This window comes from Paramormyrops kingsleyae, chromosome 7 (genome assembly GCF_048594095.1).
Source record: "Paramormyrops kingsleyae isolate MSU_618 chromosome 7, PKINGS_0.4, whole genome shotgun sequence".
Classification (NCBI taxonomy): domain Eukaryota; kingdom Metazoa; phylum Chordata; class Actinopteri; order Osteoglossiformes; family Mormyridae; genus Paramormyrops; species Paramormyrops kingsleyae.
The window spans coordinates 26,044,309-26,065,221 of NC_132803.1; the positions used below are offsets into that span (position 1 = coordinate 26,044,309).

A 20,913-nucleotide genomic window follows, 5' to 3' on the forward strand; every position below is an offset into this window, starting at 1 on the left:
GGTGACTCCATTATTTCGGAGCTGCAGGGTGTCCTGATATTGACTCTACCTTGCATTATTGAAGCAATTACTGACAATATGCAGACGCATCACTTGGGGTAAATTAGTGAGAACCGTGTCTCATTAACATCTTCCAAGTCATCTTCCAAGTTCATCATAAGTGCAGTTTCTAAAAGTGGATTTGCCAACCTCTGCTCTGAAATGACCCGTCTGCTTTGCCTTACCAGAGGACTGGGGATCTCGGTCATTCCGCTCTGCTGAAAGCCGGGAACAGCGAACGACTCTGGGAACATGGCTCCTTTGGCTAAGGCTTCGGCACTCTTGACAGTGGCAGCAAAGGTCGCCAGCCAGCTCCACTCGGGTGGGCAGGACCCTGATTCAGCACCGGTATGGTGGGGGGGTGTGGGGGGGCGACAGAGAAGCTGGTCCAGGGACAAGCCGACTGCAAGCGAGGCCAAGCTCTGCAGGAAGGCACTGTGGACCAGCTGGTCACCACCAGTCACGTGACTCTGCAAGCAGACGATGTCATTGCAAAAGGAATGACAAAAAATATTGGGCACGCTTACATTTTGTTAAAATGACAATTTAAATTGCAACTGGCTTTTATTTATGACTACAGAATGGTGTGTCTATAGTTAGATATACCTTCTCGTAGTTATACTGCTCTTGCAGGAGTGAAGGTAGCCTCTCTAAAAAGACAGCCATGCAGGAAGCCCGGTTTAATCCTGTAATTCCCTGACTTCTGAGCACCACACGGCAGGTGGCCAGGATGTGGTTTTGAGAAATCCACTCCGGACAGCAGCGGATCAGCAGCACGTCCTGGGAACAAGGCATTAAAAATGTATTGCTGTTAACTAAAACCCAGTAAAATGGGCCAAAAAAAAACTACTTCATGGAAGAAGATTTCTACTATGAAAGTTTATTTGTGTCAGGTCTAGAAGACAAAAACTTTTTCAAATTTCCCGAAAAAATCCACAGAACAAGTTGGTGTGCCTATCTAAATGGGGACCTTCCATTCATTTCTATGGGAAAAACCCTAATCCCAATCACGACACCCTTAACCCCTACCCAGCCCTAACCTTAACCATAAGTAAGCTAATAAAATACAAGACTTTTGGTATTTTCACTTTTTTGATTGCATTCACAGATTTTTATAAAATTGAGGTTATCCAAATGGGGACCTGAAAAATGTAAGGAAGTTTCAGGTTTTACCACACTTTGGGGACATTTTGGTCCTCAAATGTGATCTATGCAAATCCACACACACACACACACACAGACCTATTCACCAACTCATCACCTACCTTAGACCTCCCCGAGCAAGCAGCGACCCCCACATTCTCTATCCAGGCGGTAGAGACCACCGAACCCAAGCCTGTCACCACTGTCTGCAGGACTGATCCATCCTAATACAGAGGGAAAATCTCAGATACAGTTGACATAATGTGAGGCTGCTGCCTGTATGCAGCCTAAAACTGGGGACGAGTCAATATTGTCGAATATGCGAATATTCAAGATGGTGCAGAAAATCAAAATAAAAACAAAAAAGAACAATAAATGATCTATTTTAAAAATTACTTGGCAACAATATAATCCATTGCACTTTATCCATTCTCGAATAAGTCTGTGGTTTATTCGTTCAGAGCCCAGTCATAATCACTTTCACCCTTGCTCACTCCTGATCACCAGAAGACATTCCTCTTTCACTGAATGGAAATATTTCAGGATCAGGATATTTCAGATTCAACAGAAAAAAAAATGTGCAAAAGCAAGTGTTGGCACTGCTTCGTATTTATTTGCACAACTTGAGGCAACAAGTATAAACGAATCTGATTAAAGCTGCTAATTTTTAATGTACATTTAGGTTCTCATGGTTAGCGTTAAATATGTTCTCGAAATTCTCATTTTTTAATAAAATTTTAAATAGGGGATTTTTTTTTTTAGCAAACTGTGAGACTTTTTAGTGAGTTAACCAGAGTGTAAACTATTGACCCGCCTTTCCCAGTAAAGGCAGACTCTATTGCTAAATAATAACAATGTCTATTTGGCCTCAATTTGGGTAAATATTTATAATTATTTTTTCAGTTTAATTTGTTTTCAGTTTCAATTTAATTTATTCAAGCTACTTTTTTATTGTTTTACGTTATCCTTTTGCACCAATGAGTAATACCTCATTCTGTATGGAAGGAAACAAATATTTGGATCCATATTCCATACATGTTTCTCTGTGTGTGTGGCGAGGGTGGGTGGAAGCGAGGTTAATCTAATAATATTCAGACAATGAATGAATGTACAGCGAAATTCCACTAGTAATTCTGCCTGAAATGCGCATCCCTGTAGAGAACCCAAGTTTTCCAGGAGTCTAAGAGATACCCATCCATACACATTTAAACCAACTACCTTAAAAGCATAATCTGTGACACTATTATTATTTAATACAAGATTTAATACCAATGAGATTATTTCTGTCTATATATGACTGAAGTAATGCAAGAAGACACTGAAGTGCCTCTTCAGTCATACTGAGCGATTACTGAGTGTTGCAGAATGACGTCAGCTGCCCAGTCAGCTTGAACCTAATAATTACCATTACTATTAAAGGTAATTAAGGTTGCGATAATATTTTAATTATTTTTCTTTTCATCTGCCCCCCATGTGCTGAGCTGTGAAACAGCTGTCCTTTGCTGCCATTCTTTGCCACAATTTTCTCATACCAGTACATTCAAAATTAAAATTCCCAAGTTTTTCTCAGACCGTTTTCTTGAAGCAAAGCTGGACTGACACTACTTGACTTGTAAACAATGATCTTGAAGCGTGAAACCAATGGGGAAAAATGGGAAGAGACCTTTTTTAGCAAAATACTGTAAAGGAAACATGTCTGTACATCTCTGCTGTTGAACTATCTATGAGGACTGCTGTAGATATCACCTCGCATCGATTTATTTGAAAATTACTTTGCCAGTCCTCTACAAATAATACCTTCAGATAACATTAACAATAATAATAATTCTTATTCCTCCTTGTTATTAGTATTATTATTATAGCATGATAATAATCATCGACCATTTGAAATGCCAGGAAAAGCAGATGGCACGGCTATGATTCCCTCCTACCACACAGAATGTAATTTTACTGTTATTTGATATAATGGGTGTATCCCTGTATTTTAAAAATCCATTATCATATTAAATATAACATCAACAGATTTATTTCTTTCACTTAGAACTGTCAGCTTATGAAATATTGAAATGAAAAAGAAGCCTTAGTCATGTTACACGCCGTAAGGTGACCCCTAGACTGGGACGGGTAACACTCACTTGCAGTGACCAGATGTTCAGAAGCCCACCAATCCCTCCAGACAAGAGCGCCATCCCATTGGGGCAAAAAGACAGCGTCTTTACTGCGGTGACGTGGCCGTTGAGTCTGAACACACATTTTGCGTGTCCACGCTTAACAGGAAAGACAAACCGCATATACACATATCAAGCTGTGAACCAAATTTTTGAGAATATACTGAGTACATTAAGCTAATAATTTCACAGTAAAAACCAACAACAATCTGTAAATTTTAAAATAAAATATTTTACTTTAATAGAAATTACCTTCATATCACTCATCTTCTCTTGGCTAGAAGTGCTGCTCAAAATATTGGGACTGGATACAATGGTGCCCCCTTGTGGCACAGTCCACACACAAACCACACCATTTTGGCACCCTCTTTTAGGAGAGAAATAAAGAATACATAACATTTGCTTATCCTGTATTCCAACTAACAGTACAATTATAATCAATTTGATTTGAATATTTATACATATTGATTTAAATATATTTTACATATTTTATTTACATTAATTTATATGATTTATATAATAAAACTGTTAATGTCTCAAAATGACAGCCTCAGCTTCAGAAGAAAAGTATGTTGATTTACAAAGAAATATTACCAAGGTCAAAATGCATCTGTTAATTTTAATGCACTAATTCGTAAATTTTGCATATTTAGCATATAAAATATTTAAACTGCAATCAACCTATATTTAAAGAGATTATAACATTTTTTAGAAATAGCTTAAATTTTAGGTACTATCCTGTCATTTTATAGCAACTCCACTTAAAAATGAAAAGAAAAGAAAAAAAACTTTACATTTAGCTGCAGGTGCTCAATGTTGAACGTTATACAACAGGGGAGGGATGACAGACTGTTCAACAGGGGGAAAATGCCTCAGTAACTAGCACTTTATAACATTTGTTGTATTGCTGGCCTTCATAAAGGTGTGAGAGGTGTGATGCAGCCCCTTGCAGCCTGACACACTGTACTCACACAGCCATCATGAGATGAGGCTCTGAGCCTGTCCCGGGAAGAGGACACCACTCTGTCACATTGACAAGGCTGGTGTGGAAGAGCGAATAGAGCGCAAGCCAAGAGCTCCCAGCACGGCCCCACACTTTCACCACGTCCGAGCGCCCTGTTGACAGGAGCAAGTGTCCTGTAGGGTCCCACTTCAGGCCATTCACGCTCTCCTGAAAAAGAAAGTCATCACGGGAGGGGGACGCTTAGAAACACCCATGACAACAAACCCTTAGAAATAAAGCAGTAAAAGCATTTTTCTTACAGGAAAGGCAGACAAAATGAGAGGCTGTTTTGTGTCACTGGGCTCCACAGTTCCCAACAGGATCTTTCCATCCGAATACCCTACGGCAAAAGGCTTGTCCGAACTGTGCCAAGCAATGCATTGAGGTGCTAAATGGAGAAGAAAATGACCAAAAGAAGTTACATTACGAAGCATTTGGAAATGTGGAAATAGCATACTAGAAACAAAAGTTACTTCATACTAGAAACAAAAGTTACATCTAAATCTACTGACTTACAAGAACCAGTAAATTTAACAGCATGAAATGTTCTAATGAATAAATGAGAAAAGTAGAGCTCACCTTCCTTTCTCTGACAACAGATCAGCTCTGTGCTTTTGACTTGCAAATCCTCAGTGACCTCCAGCCAGCAGAGGGTGCCATCGAGCCTGCCCACCAGCAGGCTTTCTGAAGCATTGGGCTGGCTGGCCACACACGGAATGGAGTAAGGAGTGAATGTTTGAACCCAGGACAGGGCTGTGACCCAGGATGGCTGCATTGCAACATTAGCCTGGGGGCCTGAAACACAAAAATAACATTTAACAAATTTATCAGACAAAATTGCAGTAGCAAAAGTACCAAGCAGAAGTACGATTCTTCACTGCCATACTCATCTAAGATTTAAAACAACTAATAACATGATGGCAACATATATGTTACTCACCATTTACTGCCCAAATGTTGACCAATCTATTCTGGAAAGCAGCAAGAAAGGTTCCTCTTGCACTCCAGCCAACTGGAGATACACAATGAAGATTTCCTGTGCCCTCTGAGTTTTTGCTGTCGCTGCAGAGAATAACAGCAAATCACAATTAACCTGATAGAAAAAAAAGCCAACAACAGTGCAGCACGGCGGCACAGGAACTGGCCCTGTGGTGCTCACCTTTCGATGCTGGTATGAGCACTGTGGAACTCTGCTGCTGTCTGTGAAACATCCCAGATTCGCACTGTCCCGTCCTGAGCTCCAGTCACCAGCAGCCCTTGCTCATTGCTCCAGCTGCAGCTCGTCACCTGAGACAGAGTTCAGGAGTTTCACCGTGAGCATGGTCAGCCCCAACAATTCTGGGCCATGAAGCTAAATTTGATTAACCAAGATGATTTTTGTCATCTTCCTTCACATTCTGACGAGATGATCAGATGGGGCGTCCCCTGGTGGCCACTGGGCCATAAGCAGTAGTGATGGCCAAACGAAGCTTCATGAACCATTTTCTGTATTTTGTGACCCCACTAGATGTCGCTATTGGTTTGCTTTGGGGCATGCATTGAGCGCTGTTTTGAATAGAGAGCACCATCTAGTGGTATCAGAAAACACAGCAAATGGTTCATGAAGCTTCATTTTGCCATCACTACTAAGCAGTCAGTTAGTTCCATGATTACTTGGGCAGGCTCTGACTGAGATTTAAGAAACCGTTTGTAGCTAAAAATATCTTTGGATTATACGCAAAATCAGAGTAATACATGCCGCAGACATTTAGCCCATTATTACGAACACATTAGTTGTGTGTTTACCCTGCTCTGGTGTCCCTCTAGTTTCTTCACTGGACACTTGCGCAGGTCTCCCGTCATGTCACTGTAGGTTTGCGGCCGCACAGGGCTGTCGCTCTCGGAGGCCGCGAGGGCCTGCACCAGCTGCTGGGCAGCCCACTGCCGGTGCCTGTTTGTCAATCGGCCTGACAGGCAGCAAGCGGCAAGGGCATTTGCCAGCTCCAAGGGTCCTACTCTTGGCACAGTTGGGGAGGGTTGAGGGCCCATACCCAATGAACTTTCATTGTCTGAAACAATCAATAATATCAGTAAAAACGCATTTATAGTAGCTAATATTTTGCATGCTACCACCCTCTACTGGATAATCGGTGATGGATGATGGATGGATGAACAATAGGATGCAATTTTTGCATATAAACTACCATCAGTTCAAAAAAATACAAACATTTTAGCCGAACTCTTCATCAAACACTTCCATTAAGAAGGCTCATCATGTTCATGAGAGTGTTGTAATAATACCTCTAAGAAATTTATATTTTAAAATTATACATACCCTTCGACTCGGCCTCCACTCTCTCCAACCTGTACCGATAACGGACGCCCTTCTCTGACAATAAGGACACCAGGCTTTGGGTAACCAGGAAGGTAGGGGACATGGGGTCCTTGCAGTCCTGTTGGGCTGTCTTTGCCGTGGAGTTGAGACATCTTCTCTGCTGAGGGTCACTAATCGCCCCAACATTCATACCAGTGGCGGCTGCCATCAGATCCTGAAAATGAATCACAGAATATCTATTTACCAGTATATTCCTCAAAATGATCACTTCACCCAATGCAATCTCTAGAGCATATTTACTAGAAAGATTAATCAAAAACATGTTAGCACCTGTGGCCTTAAATGTGTGTTTAGAATGACAGGGAGAGGAATATGGCACCTACCTGGGTACAGATGTCCACCAGCTGACGGTAGGATACAGGGCTACTGGAGACGAGGCAGCCAATGGCGGAGCTGAGGAAGGTGAGGAAACCAAAGCCCGTCCTTTCTGCTGTCAAGCTAGCGTCGGAGCCCAGCTGGCCCATGACGGTGTGGACCCGCCCTGCAGCTGCCAAGCACATCAATCGCACCAGGATACGAATGTCTGCTAAGCCCAGGGCTTCCAGTCCACACGACTGGCTGCAGCTAGAGGTACTGAGAGAAAGATGGTGATCAAAAGGCATCCAATCAGAAAGCAGCTCCATTTGGTATCGATATCAAACCTTTTAAGCAAAGATACCACCTTAAATAATGTATGTCACACATATACTGGCATAAATATAATGTCATCTATACCCCATAACCAAAAATTATCTAAATATATTACTTTTATACTATAAGTACCCTCACAAGATTTTCCTAAAGCGGTTTGCATTTTGATAATGGACCAAGAACCAAAAAAGAACACGAGAAGATTCTTCTTGGCCTTTTTTATTCTACGACCCTCTTTAAAATGTGCGCAAATGCCTTGTGCTAAATACAGATGACAGATTCTTACAGTAGCTTAAGGCAGCTATACAAAGCGAACTTCCCATAGCTACAAGTATACTATATTATCTGCACGTAACTATACACAGAATACGGAAAACTGCAGTGTCCGGTTATGTCTGGCCAGTATCACCTTGAGGACGTCTGAGAAAGGGCGTTCATCACCATGCTGTAGGCCAACAAAATCTGTGCTGTCATGGTGACTCGTCTCAGGGCCTGCAATCGGTCCTGAGGCTCATGGAGGGAAGCAGCCTGTTCCCCCAAACTGGGGCTAACAGGCGGACTTTTCGCTTCAAAAACAGGGCCTCCTGCCGAGGAAAAGTGCCGTGTACTTTATTCCCGTCACTGTTATGGTGATACAGATGCTTGCGTTTAACAGCGGCGCAGTATTGCCGGCGATACGACCGCAGGAATCGGTTACCTTTACAGAAAGCTGCCTTGCCATGGCTGACGGCACTGGTGACTAGCGCCCCCAGGGGGTCGTTCTCTATGAAGGGGATGGGGTCTGGGGTCAGCTTCTTCTCACTCAGACCCAGGGGTCGCAGTAAAACCCCAAAGTCCTCCAGACCCGTCAGCTTTTCCGTGTCACACTCTTCGCGCTCCCAGTCGTCTACACATAACGAAACCATAAAACCGTTGCATAAAGACATTTACACAGACATAAATTAACCAAATCTTTATAATGACTGATTGAACCACCAATGGGTAGTAATGAGGAATTAAGCTCAAACCTACCATCAGAAGTGCTGTCTAATCTTCCAATCAAACCAGAAGCCACACTTTTAATTCTGAAAAATAGTGGAATATCGAATGAAAAACATACATCTATTTTGATGAAATTACGCATTACGCATTGATGAATAAGTCAGAAATTCAGCTAAAATAAAAATTCATAATTGTGATTTTTTTAATTTTGCCATTCGGAAAACTGAATGAAAAATTATGAATTTTGTAGTTAAACATAGTTGGTGGATGGTTGTGGAAGTATGAGTCTCTGACATAAAGAGAAAAGTAATGCTTTACATACATGTGTACACAGACATAATAGACCTGCCCTAGTATAACTGGTGAGTTGCAAGTTAGCTGTCCCCCATTCGCTACCAAGGATTTCAAAACTATATCTGTGTTATACAGACCAAGCTTTCTCAACGGGTGCGGACCGCAAGCGGCCTGTAAGTGGGCCACGGAACAGTGGCACGTAAATGCGGCTCAATCCTGAATGGGCCAGCGCACGGACGCAAACCCGATCGTTACCTGCGAAAATTCCCCAGTCAGCGAAATTTAGCGACGCGATTGGGCTGGGAAATATAAACGATATATCGACTTACCATTAAGCAAAATTTAATTGACAAAAAAATGGAAAAACTCTGATAAACTGTCAATAAGAAAAAATGATTGATAGCACACATCAGCCTATCACAACGCACCAACTAACGCAATTACAGCATGCTAAGAATTTGGTAACATCATAGAAGAGAGAAGCGCTTCTTCAGAGGAAGCTTCAGTTTTCAGTGAAGAAGATGACAGCTAAGCAGCCACAGCAGCTTTTATTTTGGGGATATTGTAGATGTCTGTGTTGTGGCGATACTTTTGCAGTTTAAAGTCTGACATGCAGCAGCTTGTTTTTTTGTATGAATTATTTATTAAAATTAGATTTCAGCTTGTAGCCTATTGATCTTCTCACCTTTTTATGTTCTGAATCTGTTTAAGGGCGATGTTAAGGGAATCTTAAGCAAAGAAAAAAGTAAAAGAGTGACTATCAGGAGAAACTGATAAATGATGAACGGGTGGAACGGCTGAGAAAGTGTGACATGGGCTGCAAACCTGCAGGAAAGTCCACATCCTTACCTGTCGGATTTGGAGCCCAGCTCACCCGAATTGGCAGCCAGGTGCTTCTCGCGGCACGAGCTGCAGAGCAGGTAGTAGGGGCTGCCGGAGCCGCACTCCCCGCCGAACCAGCCGTCCACGTAGGCGCCGTTGCTGCGGTAACCACGCCGGCCGGCGCTCTGGCCGCAGCCGGGATGCTGCCGCTTCATGTGGTTGTTGAACTGCAGGGTGAGGGTGCTGCATAGCTCACACTCCACCATCTCATGAGGCTCCGGGTGCTCCGCCCCACTCTGACGGGACACCACAGCCTTTAATTATTAATTATCATTCATTTAAATAAGCAGGAGACAAAAAGATGACAAAACACCTCATAGCAAGACTGCACTGAAAACTTCTGAAATATCATTCATACTTTCACTGTTGCTGGGCGGTATACCGGTTTTCATTTCCCGTACAGTATTAATTTTATCATAAAAAGTGCCATCGATCGTTGTGCAGAGCGTAATGAGAGGGGAACCCCTGTTAGTTAAATATACCCTTCTTACTAACAGTTATATCTTTATAACGCAGCTATTCTCCATGTATAACTGTTCGAGTTATATAGCATATATAGCTCCTGCTTTAGTCTGTGCCTGAAAAGTTGAATTATGTGTAATATAATTAAGTCTGCAATTAAATGCATATCACTAAAGCAAAGTCCCTAGTGTTATCGATTTATCACATAATGATTGTTAAAATCATGCTGGTTAAGCAACCGTGTTGTTACCAAGCTAAATATACGGTAATATTTAATAAAACATGCCGCTATATAGCTAAATGTACATCATTAATCTAACAAAACAGCAAAACAATTTATTTTGTGCTAAGTACATGGTTATAATAAATAAATCAATCATATAATAAATATTCAAATCTAGAATATTGAATTAAAAAACACCTTTTTAAAACCTTTTTAAAAGCATCAGAAACATATTTTATTCATCAAATTGCCTGCTGCTGCGGTAAAGGTGAACTTGAAGGAAAAAATACTGTGATATACCGTGAATCTGCCAGAGTATTGAAAAATACCGGGATACAAATTTTCAGTCATATCAGCCAGCACTACTTTTTTACAAAAAAGAAAAGGAAAAATACAGCAGAAAGCATCTACAGTAAAATGCACTGCACTCAGTTTTGTATAATAAATCTGCTAAATAAAAGAAGAACCTCAAACAAAGATGAAAAGTTGCAAGAGCACATAACATAAAACTACAGCTAAAACTCGAAATATCATCCATACATACAATTTACACATAAAACACCGAAAGAAACAGAGATAGATAAGAAACAAAGAGAGGCAACACCTCTACCATCCAAAGTGTATCCCTCTCAGAGCCGATGAACTCAGGGGTTAGCAGATCTTCATAGGGTTCCTCTTGGTAGGTGTCATCCATGTACCCCAGCTCAGACTCCTCTTCTGCTGCAAAGGGGTGCGTCTCTGCCCGCTCTGCCCAGTCCAAAGCCCCAGGGTCCTGCCTGTACAGTGGAGGGATTGGACTGGGCGAGGGTGAGTCTGAAAGAGAAATGTGCGCATTTAACAGGACTGGAATTATAGCCATACTGCCCAACTCTTAAAGATCCATCCATCCTACGGACTTTTTACGACACAGTAGTGGCCTCAGTAGTTCTCTACGCTGTTGTGTGCTGGGCGGGGAGCAGCTCGGACAGAGACAGGAAAAAACTTAACAAGCTTGTTAAGAAAGCTGGCTCTGTCCTGGGCTGCACACTGGACACCATCGAGGAGGTGGCGGACAGAAGGATGATATTAAAACTGTCATCCATTATGGATAACCCCTCCCACCCCCTGCACCACACTGTGGAGGCTCTGAGCAGCTCCTTCAGCACAAGACTGCTACACCCTCAGTGCAAGAAGGAGCGCTTCCGTCGATCATTCCTCCCCACAGCTATTAGACTTTACAACACATCACTGCAGTGACCACATAATCAGTATATATATAATCCCTGTATATGTACATATGTGTGTATATATATGTATATCTGTGTGTGTGTGTGTATATATGTATATATGTATGTATATATATATATATATATATATATATATATATATATATATATATATTTCAGCAGCTGTTATCCATATACCTAGCATTGTGTATATGTTTCTTTTTTTCTTACATTTTTACTTATATATTTTTACAGTTTTAGAATTTTTTTTCTATTGTTTTTATTATCTGTATTGTTATTTTTTTGCTGATCATATCCTGTCCTTTTTTGTACTGTCTTTTTTCATTATTGCTGCTGTTTCTCAAAGAATTTCCCCATTGTGGGATTAATAAAGTCTAATCTAATCTAATCTAATCTAATCTAATCCAATACGCACATCCATCCATCCATCCAACACACAAATCCATCCATCCATCCATCATCCATCCATCCATCACACACATCCATCCATCCATCCATCCATCCATCCATCCATCCATCCATCCATCCATCTATCTATCTATCTATCTATCTATCTATCTATCTATCTATCCATCTATCTACCTTCTAACTGCTTATCCTGATAGATGTCAGCACAGGACACACCTTTAAGGTATACCCTAGATAGTGCCAGTCCATGCTCACACATGCAAGCACACATTACCGGCATTTCAGAGATGCCAATCAGTCTAACCACACATCTTTGAACAGCAGAAGGAAACCTGAGTACCCAGGAGAAACCCACACAAGACAGGGAAACCATGCAAACTCCACATAGACAGAAGGCAGAGGCGGGATTCAAAACACAAGCACTAATGCTGTAAGACAACAGTGCTACAGTACCTAGTGAGCCGGCATCAGCAAGAAGTCTTTGGGCAAATTCCTTATTATATCACACTAAGAAAGAATATTTAACATGCACAGTGTAAAATTCATCACACAACCCTCTACTGGAAAAATGGCTGGAAGGCAGATGGATACGTATAACTCATTTTAAAACCATAGTGAATAAATACCACAGAGAACTCTATCAGATCAATGCCTGTCATGAAAAGTGCCTCACCAGCTCTTCTGAAGGATGTCCTCTGTCCGAGACAGGAGCGATGGCGGCGGGCAGGGGGGGGCCTGTTCCTGGTCAGATGCACATCCAGGAAGTGTTCCCTTTCCACCAAGTCTAGGCCAGCTAAGAGACTGGAAAAAAAAACACATTCCTGACTCTCATTCTGGAGATATCCTCCTTCGTAAATCCATAACTTACATCTCACAGGTGCAATAGATCACCTTGGAAATGCATATAATGTTTTTACTGATGTCCTGATATGCATATACCTTTCACTAGGCTCACTCGTCTCTGGTAAGGGCATGGTGACTGGTGATTCCGGGCACTGCACGGTCTGGGGCCCTTCGGGGGACAGGCCGTTGGTGCCGCCACTCGGGGGGGCCTCCTCAGTCTGCTGCTCCGCAGTCAGCGGGTGCTCCAGCATCCAGCTGGCCAGCATTTCAATGGTATGGGAGTCCACCTCCCCAGTGACACCTGAGGAAGACCAACCCTGAGGTCAGAAATCCTGACAGCCCGGCAGAAGGTGCAAAACCTCTGCAGCCACTGTGAATCTGTGTCAAAGTTACGTTTGTAAAATACAAAGAAAGTCTGTAAAGCATCAATAGTTATTATTTGGACTTATTTCCAAAATTAATACTTAGAAGCCCAACTATCGCAGAATTATCACACAGTCCTTTGCCAGGCATTGAAATCCCTGAGTGAATGAATTTAAATGAATTGCTGGGCTGTAGGTTTGGCTGTACATTTTCACAGAAGCAATCTGAATGAGTCAATACCATAGTAAGAAACTGAGGACCAGAGACGATTATGTTAATTTACAATTATAGAAACTGCCATCACTGTTAACAAATGACACAGAGAAAAAATAAATAATAAGTTACACTACATTAAAATGTTTTGTTTTTATAATTTTTTTAAATAAAGGAATAACAGATAAAATGCTTAATTTATATGAAGATGTTCACAAATTAATACAGAATAACAGGTTTCTTGTCTTTTGTATATAGCTGATTTTAGATCAGTCCTTGACTGATAACATAACAGTGCCATATGTCATGAGACAACACAGGCAGGACTCTGCAGGACACACCTACAGCTATGCACTGTGGGCAATTAATAAGTGACAAATGATGTAAACCACATGTTTTTGGGCTGTGGGAGGGAATTGAAAGGCACTTTTGCGCGCGCGCGCGCGTGCACACACACACACACACACACACACACACACACACACACACATGCACGCACACACTCACGCACACACTCACGCACACACTCACGCACACACTCACGTACACACACACGCGCGCACGCACACACACACACGCGCGCACGCACATACACACACGCACACACAGAAAACCCATAGAGCAAACACATCACACTTATTCAAGCAATCAGTCAATTTGTGCTACTGTACTGTTACATTTTTGCATTGCATTATGAAAAACCGATAGTAATGTTCACCATACTTTTTTTTGTTATTAAAAGTTTATCACTGAAATGTTGCTGTTTATACTAACGACTGTAATACATATACAGGCATCCATCAACTTAGGTCCAGGTTTCGTCCCAGAAGAGGATATGTCTCAATCTTTATATATACGATATAACATCACATGCAATTAACTAAATCACTACAGCAGCAGACGCCTCTCTATAAATGTTTTAAGACTCTTATGGAACGTAAGCACGACCAGATGTTACTCGATAGGACATGAGTCAATGGATGACTGTAAATTTGCCCAAACTGCCAAAACAGTATCTTACTAGTACTATTACTACTACTGAGATGATCTAATGTTGAGGTACCTGCTGCTTCCATGGCTTTGTAGATATGTCTCATGGAGAAGCCCATTTCTAGTAACCGTGCCGGGGCAAACATTTGAGGACACTCTGGAATTTTAGGAAGAAAACAACATTCTGAATATAAAAAACAAAAATGTATTAGCAGTAATATTTCCTCATATATGTTTTTCATAACAGAACTGGTCCCAGCAGTAAATAACATCTTGCTTTACATGAACATCTCAATTAATGGCAGTGAGTAATAACGAAAAAAGGTTCTGTTTTGGATTTTTGTGGAATGCAGTTGTTAAAATAACATGTAAATATTGACAAATAAGCTTGACCCATGCATCAAACAGCACAGCATAACTACCTAAGGCCTGTCCAAGCACTAAGCTTTTCACAAAGCACAGAGTAACAGACAGCCATGGTACGCCATGCAACAGAAGACATTACCAGTGAGATATAATCCATATTGTCCATGAGCTAATCTTTTGCAAGATTGACTGTCCTACTTTATCATTGGCTAAATGCCTTACCTGCTCGATTCCTGGGGCTAGATGGCTCCAGGAAGATAGGTTGAGGCTCTGTAAAACCCTCACAAGAAAGAGAGCTTGCCACATTAAAGCCTGGATGCAACACTGGGTTATTCATCAGGCCAGTCAAGGTGGGGAATCGTGCTAAGACCATCTGCCTAAAAAAAGCCAAGACAATAGAGGGCTAGATTCACCTTCCAAGACAGCAGAGACACCCCAATTGTCCAGTCGTTTGGAACCTTTTCAGTAATTGGACAGGACTTCCAACTGCAGTCTATTGTTTGGGATGGGATTTTCAGAAATATTTCCAACCGTTATACCGGAATCTTGCAGATTTGAGACCATTGCCAACTAGTCATATTGACCTGTATGAAAAGACTGAGGTTTAAGCACACTCCAGGCTCATTATAAGAATAATGATAAACCAAAAATATATATATAAAAAGAATCATTTAGACTTGTGTGTATATCTGCTCTTCGTGGAAAGTAGGAATAGCTGTGGTTAGTCAGGCAGTGCTGCAGGAGGTACCAATCAGTGCTGCACACACTCACCTGTCTTTCCTTCAGATGAGCTGTTGACTGACAATGATCTGGAGCAAAAATTTCCCATACAATCATTAAAAAGCTGTGCTGCATGTTTTGCACAACTAACTATGAAAGCACTGCATTTGTGCTGGTACGTACGTGTGGTGTTTTTTTTTTGTCTTTAAAAAAATCAGCTACATCTGTAAAATGCTTCTGTTTATAGAACACCATAGGTTTTAAATTTTAACTTAATTTCAGAAAATCTTTATGGATGGACCTGAGATTATTGGAAGCAGTGTTAAGGACCAAATCATGTGTTCAAAGCATCCAGTCCTTGACGTTGTTGGATTATCAACATGAATATAACGGACATGTAAGGAACAAAGACTCCCAGTACATGACTTTGCATCTGTTAATACATAAATATACATCTAAAAAGATCTGCCACTGCCAATATCTAGTATAAGGAAAAACATACATCATACATGCATACATGATGTTCTTCACACTCATATTAACAGATCCTTCTCTCATTCTTTATGCAGATAAAACTCACTGTAAGAGATTGATTGGGAGAAATGGGTTGAAGTTGTCCAGACCATCAGCTTGCAGTGCAGACAGCAACGAGGCAGCCAAGTCGTTACTGGAAGACGATGCAGTGGCTCCGTTTGACGGGCAAAATATGGTGGTGCCTTCTGAGCCATTACTGTACAAAGACATGGTGCTCGAAGACTTGGACACGGGCTGAGATACAGGATGATGTGCAGACTCTGGGTGGGAAATGAGAAGGTTTAGTATAAACTCCTTAGTACAACATCACGAGAGCAAAACAAACCGTGGCGGAAAATAACCGATTTGTATTTTACCCTTTGGTTCTTTAGCCCCAGAATCTTCTTGCAGCCTGTTTATAGCCCCTTTGAAGATCATAATTTGTGCTCTTTCCAGATCGGCCAGTGATGCTTCCTGTTTGATGGGGCAAGTCCGGACGGCCCACTTCACCATGCTTCGGACAACAAACTGGAGGACCAGCCTCAGCTCTGCGCATTCCTCCATGCCGGCGCTGCTCCTCGCTGTACTGGGGCTTCCTTGGGCTGCGGCTTTTGACAGCAGGAGTATATCGGTAAACTTCCCACTGCTCAGGATTACTGACAGTGACTTTAAGGCACCTAATAAGAGGTAGGAGACTCGGATGGCATGCAGCTCTAGTGCAAAGATGTCAGCCCTGGCCTGCTGGCACGTCCCAGATGGCAAAGGGAGGACTTCCTGATACCCAAAGAGGTCTTTGGTTGGCATAAGAGAATCTGTCGCTTCAGGGAAGTCGCACTTGACAGGAGCACTTTGTCCGTCAATCAGGCCAGTACCGTCCACCCCATCCATCACGGCGCGAGCGATGTCCTCGTCCAGCCGACGTTCCAGCTCACTCTGCTGGCCGCCCTCCGTATGGCCCTCCCTGTGTGGTGGATGGCCATGGTGCTCTTGCAGCATCCCAGTCAGAAACATCAGGTCTAATAAGACAGAGGGTTTGAGGCCTCTGAGGCGCGTTAGGTCCACGGGGGGCATGCCGGTGGGCTCCAGGGAGGAGAGCGGCGTGTCGCTGGGTGACCAAGAATTCAGGAAGCTTGATTAGTGGAGTGGGGAAGCAGAACATGCAACACACAGATGGAGGTAAAGAAGGTGGATGGGGGGGGAGGGAAAATAAACAGAAGGAAGAAGGAAATTAAAAAGCAGGAAAGTAAACATAGAAAGAAAACAAAAACTTAAAATTGAAAAAGGAAATGTTAAAATGGCAAAAAATATATATACATGTATATACATGAATGAAGAGAATACACAAAGTTGATCTATACAGAAATACACTTTTGCTACTATAGTTTAGGCTTGGACAGCATTACAGTAATGCAATATACTGTGGCATTTAGGGTACAACATGGTGTTTTGAAGTTAGGTGAGTGGTGGGGCGGGGAGGGGGTCTATGAAATTTATCGTGAAGACTTTCCCCTACTTGGGAAATTCTGAAAAAAATTTCAAAATACTGTTATAGTGTAGCTTTTGAAAATACCGCCAAAATACTATATACCGCAATATAATGTCTGGACAATATGAAGAATTAGATATCACCCAAACCTACTATAGCGTATATATGTGTTTTATGGTTTTTAGACGTAGGACACAGTTAATACAATGATAAGATTCTACAGGCTTAGCTACGTGAGTAACGCGGCGTCGGAGAGCCGTGGTACCTGACAGTGAGGTCGGCCTCCTCCCACTGCAGCTTGGCCAGGGGGCTGCCCTCCTTCAGCACCCCCAGCAGGATGGCTCGTCGGCCGCTGGGCCGGTGCACACACAGCCCCCCGGCACGGAGCCCGTTGTCCACGCCACCCAGCACAGCCAGCACCGGCCACACCTCGCAGCTCAGCGTGTCCAGCTGCGCGCCGGACAGGGCCGACGGTCCCAGCGGCACGTCCCCCATCCTTCCGGAAGCACCTTCAGGCTCCCCTCGCACCTTCTGCTTCTCCTCTGGGAGCCTCTTACCGAGGCTTGTTCCTGTTCGACATCAAGCCACACAGCTGAGCGCTACGGCTTGTGAAGACTGGATCTGCATGTGACTCATCTCCCACAATGTCCAAAACTCAAGTGCTGCACTGCACATAAATACAGCCATAAAGGCAATGCCATGTTTTCATCTATACAGGACATATAATTTTTATTATTAAATTACTGATTTGCATGTAGCATACAGCTCTTTATACAATCTGACTTTCAAGAATAAAGGGCATGCAAGTGTGCCTGTATGCATTCCTTGTTACAGTTTAATAAATTTGTGTATCAATAATTCAGGCTAATACTGTTCTCAGTAAAGCGCAAGGATACTTTGCAGCATATTTTACAGGATGTAATTCATCATTAATACACTAAGGCTAACCTGTCCTGGCTCCGTCCTGGATCAGGGGTCCGATCAGTTCCAGCTTGGCCACCATATGCTGATTTATGTGGGCCGTCCAATTCTCATAGTGATGCAGGCGCCTGAGCAGCTGAACAGTGGCCTCCACCATAACCGTAGTGCGGGGGCTACACAGGGGCTGCCCAGGAAGGAGGTCGTTGGGCACACCTCGCATCTGAAGGTCACAGATCGCCACCTAGTGGAAGGCAGAAGCACAACATCTATTATTATTCTAAGGTCAACAAAATTAGCAAGACAATTCACAAATTCTAAAAACGGTCAAGTAAAAACTAGAAGCTAAAAAAAAGTACTTTTTCTCCAGGGTTGCTGCTGTAGAACAGCACACAGGGGTAGAGCTCTGTAGCATCGACACCTTCAAATGCTAGCTTTGGCTCCTGTAAATCAAAATCCGAGTTAAAACATCCATGGACATGCTGGATAGGAAGACAGTCTTAGTATTTGCCACAGATGTGGCCTTACCTTGTTGTTCTTTGCAAAGGAAATGGTTCTAGCCTCCATGTCAAGAATGCAGGTAATGGTATCTCCCTGGGTAAAGGAAGGCAGGACCCTGCCCAGTTCCCCCCCATGGTACAGGCTACCACTGTAAGCCCGGTACAGCCACATATCTGTGGTAGTACGGTGATTAAAGTCCCGGACAGGCCAGCGGGACACCCCAACACAGGTGCCCTCGTTGCCTTTGTTCTCCTTCATAATGCAGAACTGTGGGGAAAAGTTAACAGTAATAACAGCAACAATCTTTCACTTCCAAATAATAATATCAGCTACAAGCTGGGCCCTTCGAAGAGTTCAGCCAGAAATAGTAAGACGCTTTTTAACTGCATGACAATGGGCTTATGAATATCATTTCAACAGGTGGGAAAATCTGCTTGCTTTGCTCACCTTCCAGGTGAAACACCCGGACGTTATAGATGTCGTAGCTAAGCCGTAGCCTTTGCCCCCAGATCCGTGCGAAAGCAGGTTTCCACTCTCGAGTGAACAGCAGATCAGTTTGTGTGGATCAAATGAGAATTCTCCGATCGGAACGCATTCATCTTCACTTGCGGTTCCCTGAACAAGGCACAACGTTATATTCAGCCCACGTATGTCCAACGCAATATGTGGAGCAACAATGGAAATGTGTTTAAAGTGAATTTTAGATTGACCTCCAAGGGGTTTTCAGCATTCTTCTCTGGAGTAGCTTCCAAAGCTAGAGGCTCCTTCCACATACATTCTGACAGGAGTCCAAATAATTGATCAACAATCTGAAACATAAAGACAAATAATAATAATAATACTAATCAGTAAAATATTAAAACAAACATTCAAGGTTCCTGTACCTAATAACCGAAATATAACTAAAGAAAATGCCTAATATAAGAGATGATTTATTCACATTTAAATTTATTAACAGAATTCCAATTATTCCAATTCCTAATTCCAATTATTCATACAAAAATATATTTTAATCACAGGGAGGCATCAGCAGTTACCTTCTTCACTTGTACCGGGTCAGAACAGGTGGGCAACAAAGCTTCTAGAATGTGGAAGGTAAGCAATTTGGACCGCAGGTTCCTGAACTGAGGGAAGCCTGGGACGCAAAAATATCAAAACACAATATTACAAACATTCACAAAGGATTTTACATCAGTTAATGATCAAAAACCCATCAAAATGCTTCAAAGAAAATAGGTACATGACAAACACCTGAGGGGCTTCTGTGGGTTAGGATGGCCATAAGTGGATCAATCCACTTGATGAAGATGGAGACACTCTTAGTCCCCTTTGGGGACACAATGCGTCGCAGGAACACCAAGAAGTCAGCCAGCTGAGACTCCACAATGCACCTGTTTCTGGCCAGATGTGCCTCTGAACCAAAAGAGATCCACAGCAATAAATGCATTGCAATACAGTACAGAACTGTTGCCGCATTAAAGCTTTTTTTGCACATTTGTATTAATTCCCTGTACACAGTAAGATTTATTTCTAATTCTTTATTTTTAATGTCCAACTTTCTTTAGAAGTGATTTTTTTAATCTCTTTGTCTTTCTGTTTGCTCCTGTGACACCTGGATTTCCCTCTGGGGAATAGCTGATTGATTGATTGATTGACTGATTGATTGATTAATTGGTTGATTGATTGAGACTGACTAAATATAGTAACAGTTGACAGTTTCCTGCTTAGATCAATCTAAACATGCAGATTTGAAGACGGTGCATCTTGTTTATTATTTTTTACAGTTCCCTCCAATTTATTTATTTTTCTTTAACTGCAGATATATATTGTATTAACTGCCATTTAACTACGTATTTATCTATACAGTTCATTTTTATGCAAGTCCCAATGGTGATATTATTGTTTACGAATCAGACAGTATTGCTGTCATTAGGCTGACTCACTGTCGTGTTTGGGCTTCTTGCCATCAGCAGCAAGGTCAGTGCCATCTGTAGTGCTCCTCTCCAGCGCCTCCTGCTGGTGCACCATGTGCAAGAGGCCCTGCAATTGCTCAGACATGACGTCCATGAGGGCCTGTAGCACCTCCCAGGGAAGGGCGTCCTCACAGGAGCTGAAATCAAAGACAACTGAAGTCAAAGTCGACAGAGGCTAACAACAGCTATACTCA

General features: G+C 42.3%; 1 protein-coding gene across 5 annotated transcripts in view; it reads right to left on the minus strand.

Annotated features, from left to right (window-relative positions):
• Positions 1-20,913, minus strand: part of LOC111852587 (probable E3 ubiquitin-protein ligase HERC1) — a 63,000-nt gene that overhangs the window by 13,158 nt on the left and 28,929 nt on the right. For 2 of the 5 annotated variants that reach the window (XM_072714628.1, XM_023828679.2), the window contains exons 30-62: positions 20,690-20,856; positions 19,998-20,159; positions 19,784-19,881; positions 19,457-19,555; positions 19,194-19,361; positions 18,774-19,013; positions 18,605-18,688; positions 18,276-18,489; positions 17,593-17,896; positions 16,219-16,970; positions 15,909-16,122; positions 14,831-14,985; positions 14,316-14,399; positions 12,773-12,977; positions 12,507-12,634; positions 10,804-11,012; positions 9,482-9,750; positions 8,369-8,421; positions 8,055-8,243; positions 7,767-7,941; positions 7,051-7,300; positions 6,668-6,881; positions 6,139-6,401; positions 5,513-5,640; positions 5,294-5,415; positions 4,933-5,148; positions 4,614-4,741; positions 4,322-4,521; positions 3,603-3,717; positions 3,318-3,449; positions 1,305-1,406; positions 646-819; positions 225-509 (exon numbers count right to left, since the gene is read on the minus strand). In XM_072714628.1, coding sequence (XP_072570729.1) covers positions 225-509; positions 646-819; positions 1,305-1,406; positions 3,318-3,449; positions 3,603-3,717; positions 4,322-4,521; positions 4,614-4,741; positions 4,933-5,148; positions 5,294-5,415; positions 5,513-5,640; positions 6,139-6,401; positions 6,668-6,881; positions 7,051-7,300; positions 7,767-7,941; positions 8,055-8,243; positions 8,369-8,421; positions 9,482-9,750; positions 10,804-11,012; positions 12,507-12,634; positions 12,773-12,977; positions 14,316-14,399; positions 14,831-14,985; positions 15,909-16,122; positions 16,219-16,970; positions 17,593-17,896; positions 18,276-18,489; positions 18,605-18,688; positions 18,774-19,013; positions 19,194-19,361; positions 19,457-19,555; positions 19,784-19,881; positions 19,998-20,159; positions 20,690-20,856 — 6,298 coding nt within the window. Of the gene's footprint in view, positions 1-224; positions 510-645; positions 820-1,304; positions 1,407-3,317; positions 3,450-3,602; positions 3,718-4,321; positions 4,522-4,613; positions 4,742-4,932; positions 5,149-5,293; positions 5,416-5,512; positions 5,641-6,138; positions 6,402-6,667; positions 6,882-7,050; positions 7,301-7,766; positions 7,942-8,054; positions 8,244-8,368; positions 8,422-9,481; positions 9,751-10,803; positions 11,013-12,506; positions 12,635-12,772; positions 12,978-14,315; positions 14,400-14,830; positions 14,986-15,379; positions 15,418-15,908; positions 16,123-16,218; positions 16,971-17,592; positions 17,897-18,275; positions 18,490-18,604; positions 18,689-18,773; positions 19,014-19,193; positions 19,362-19,456; positions 19,556-19,783; positions 19,882-19,997; positions 20,160-20,689; positions 20,857-20,913 lie in introns of all 5 variants that reach the window. The other 3 variants (XM_072714629.1, XM_072714626.1, XM_023828680.2) reach the window with 3 other exon arrangements.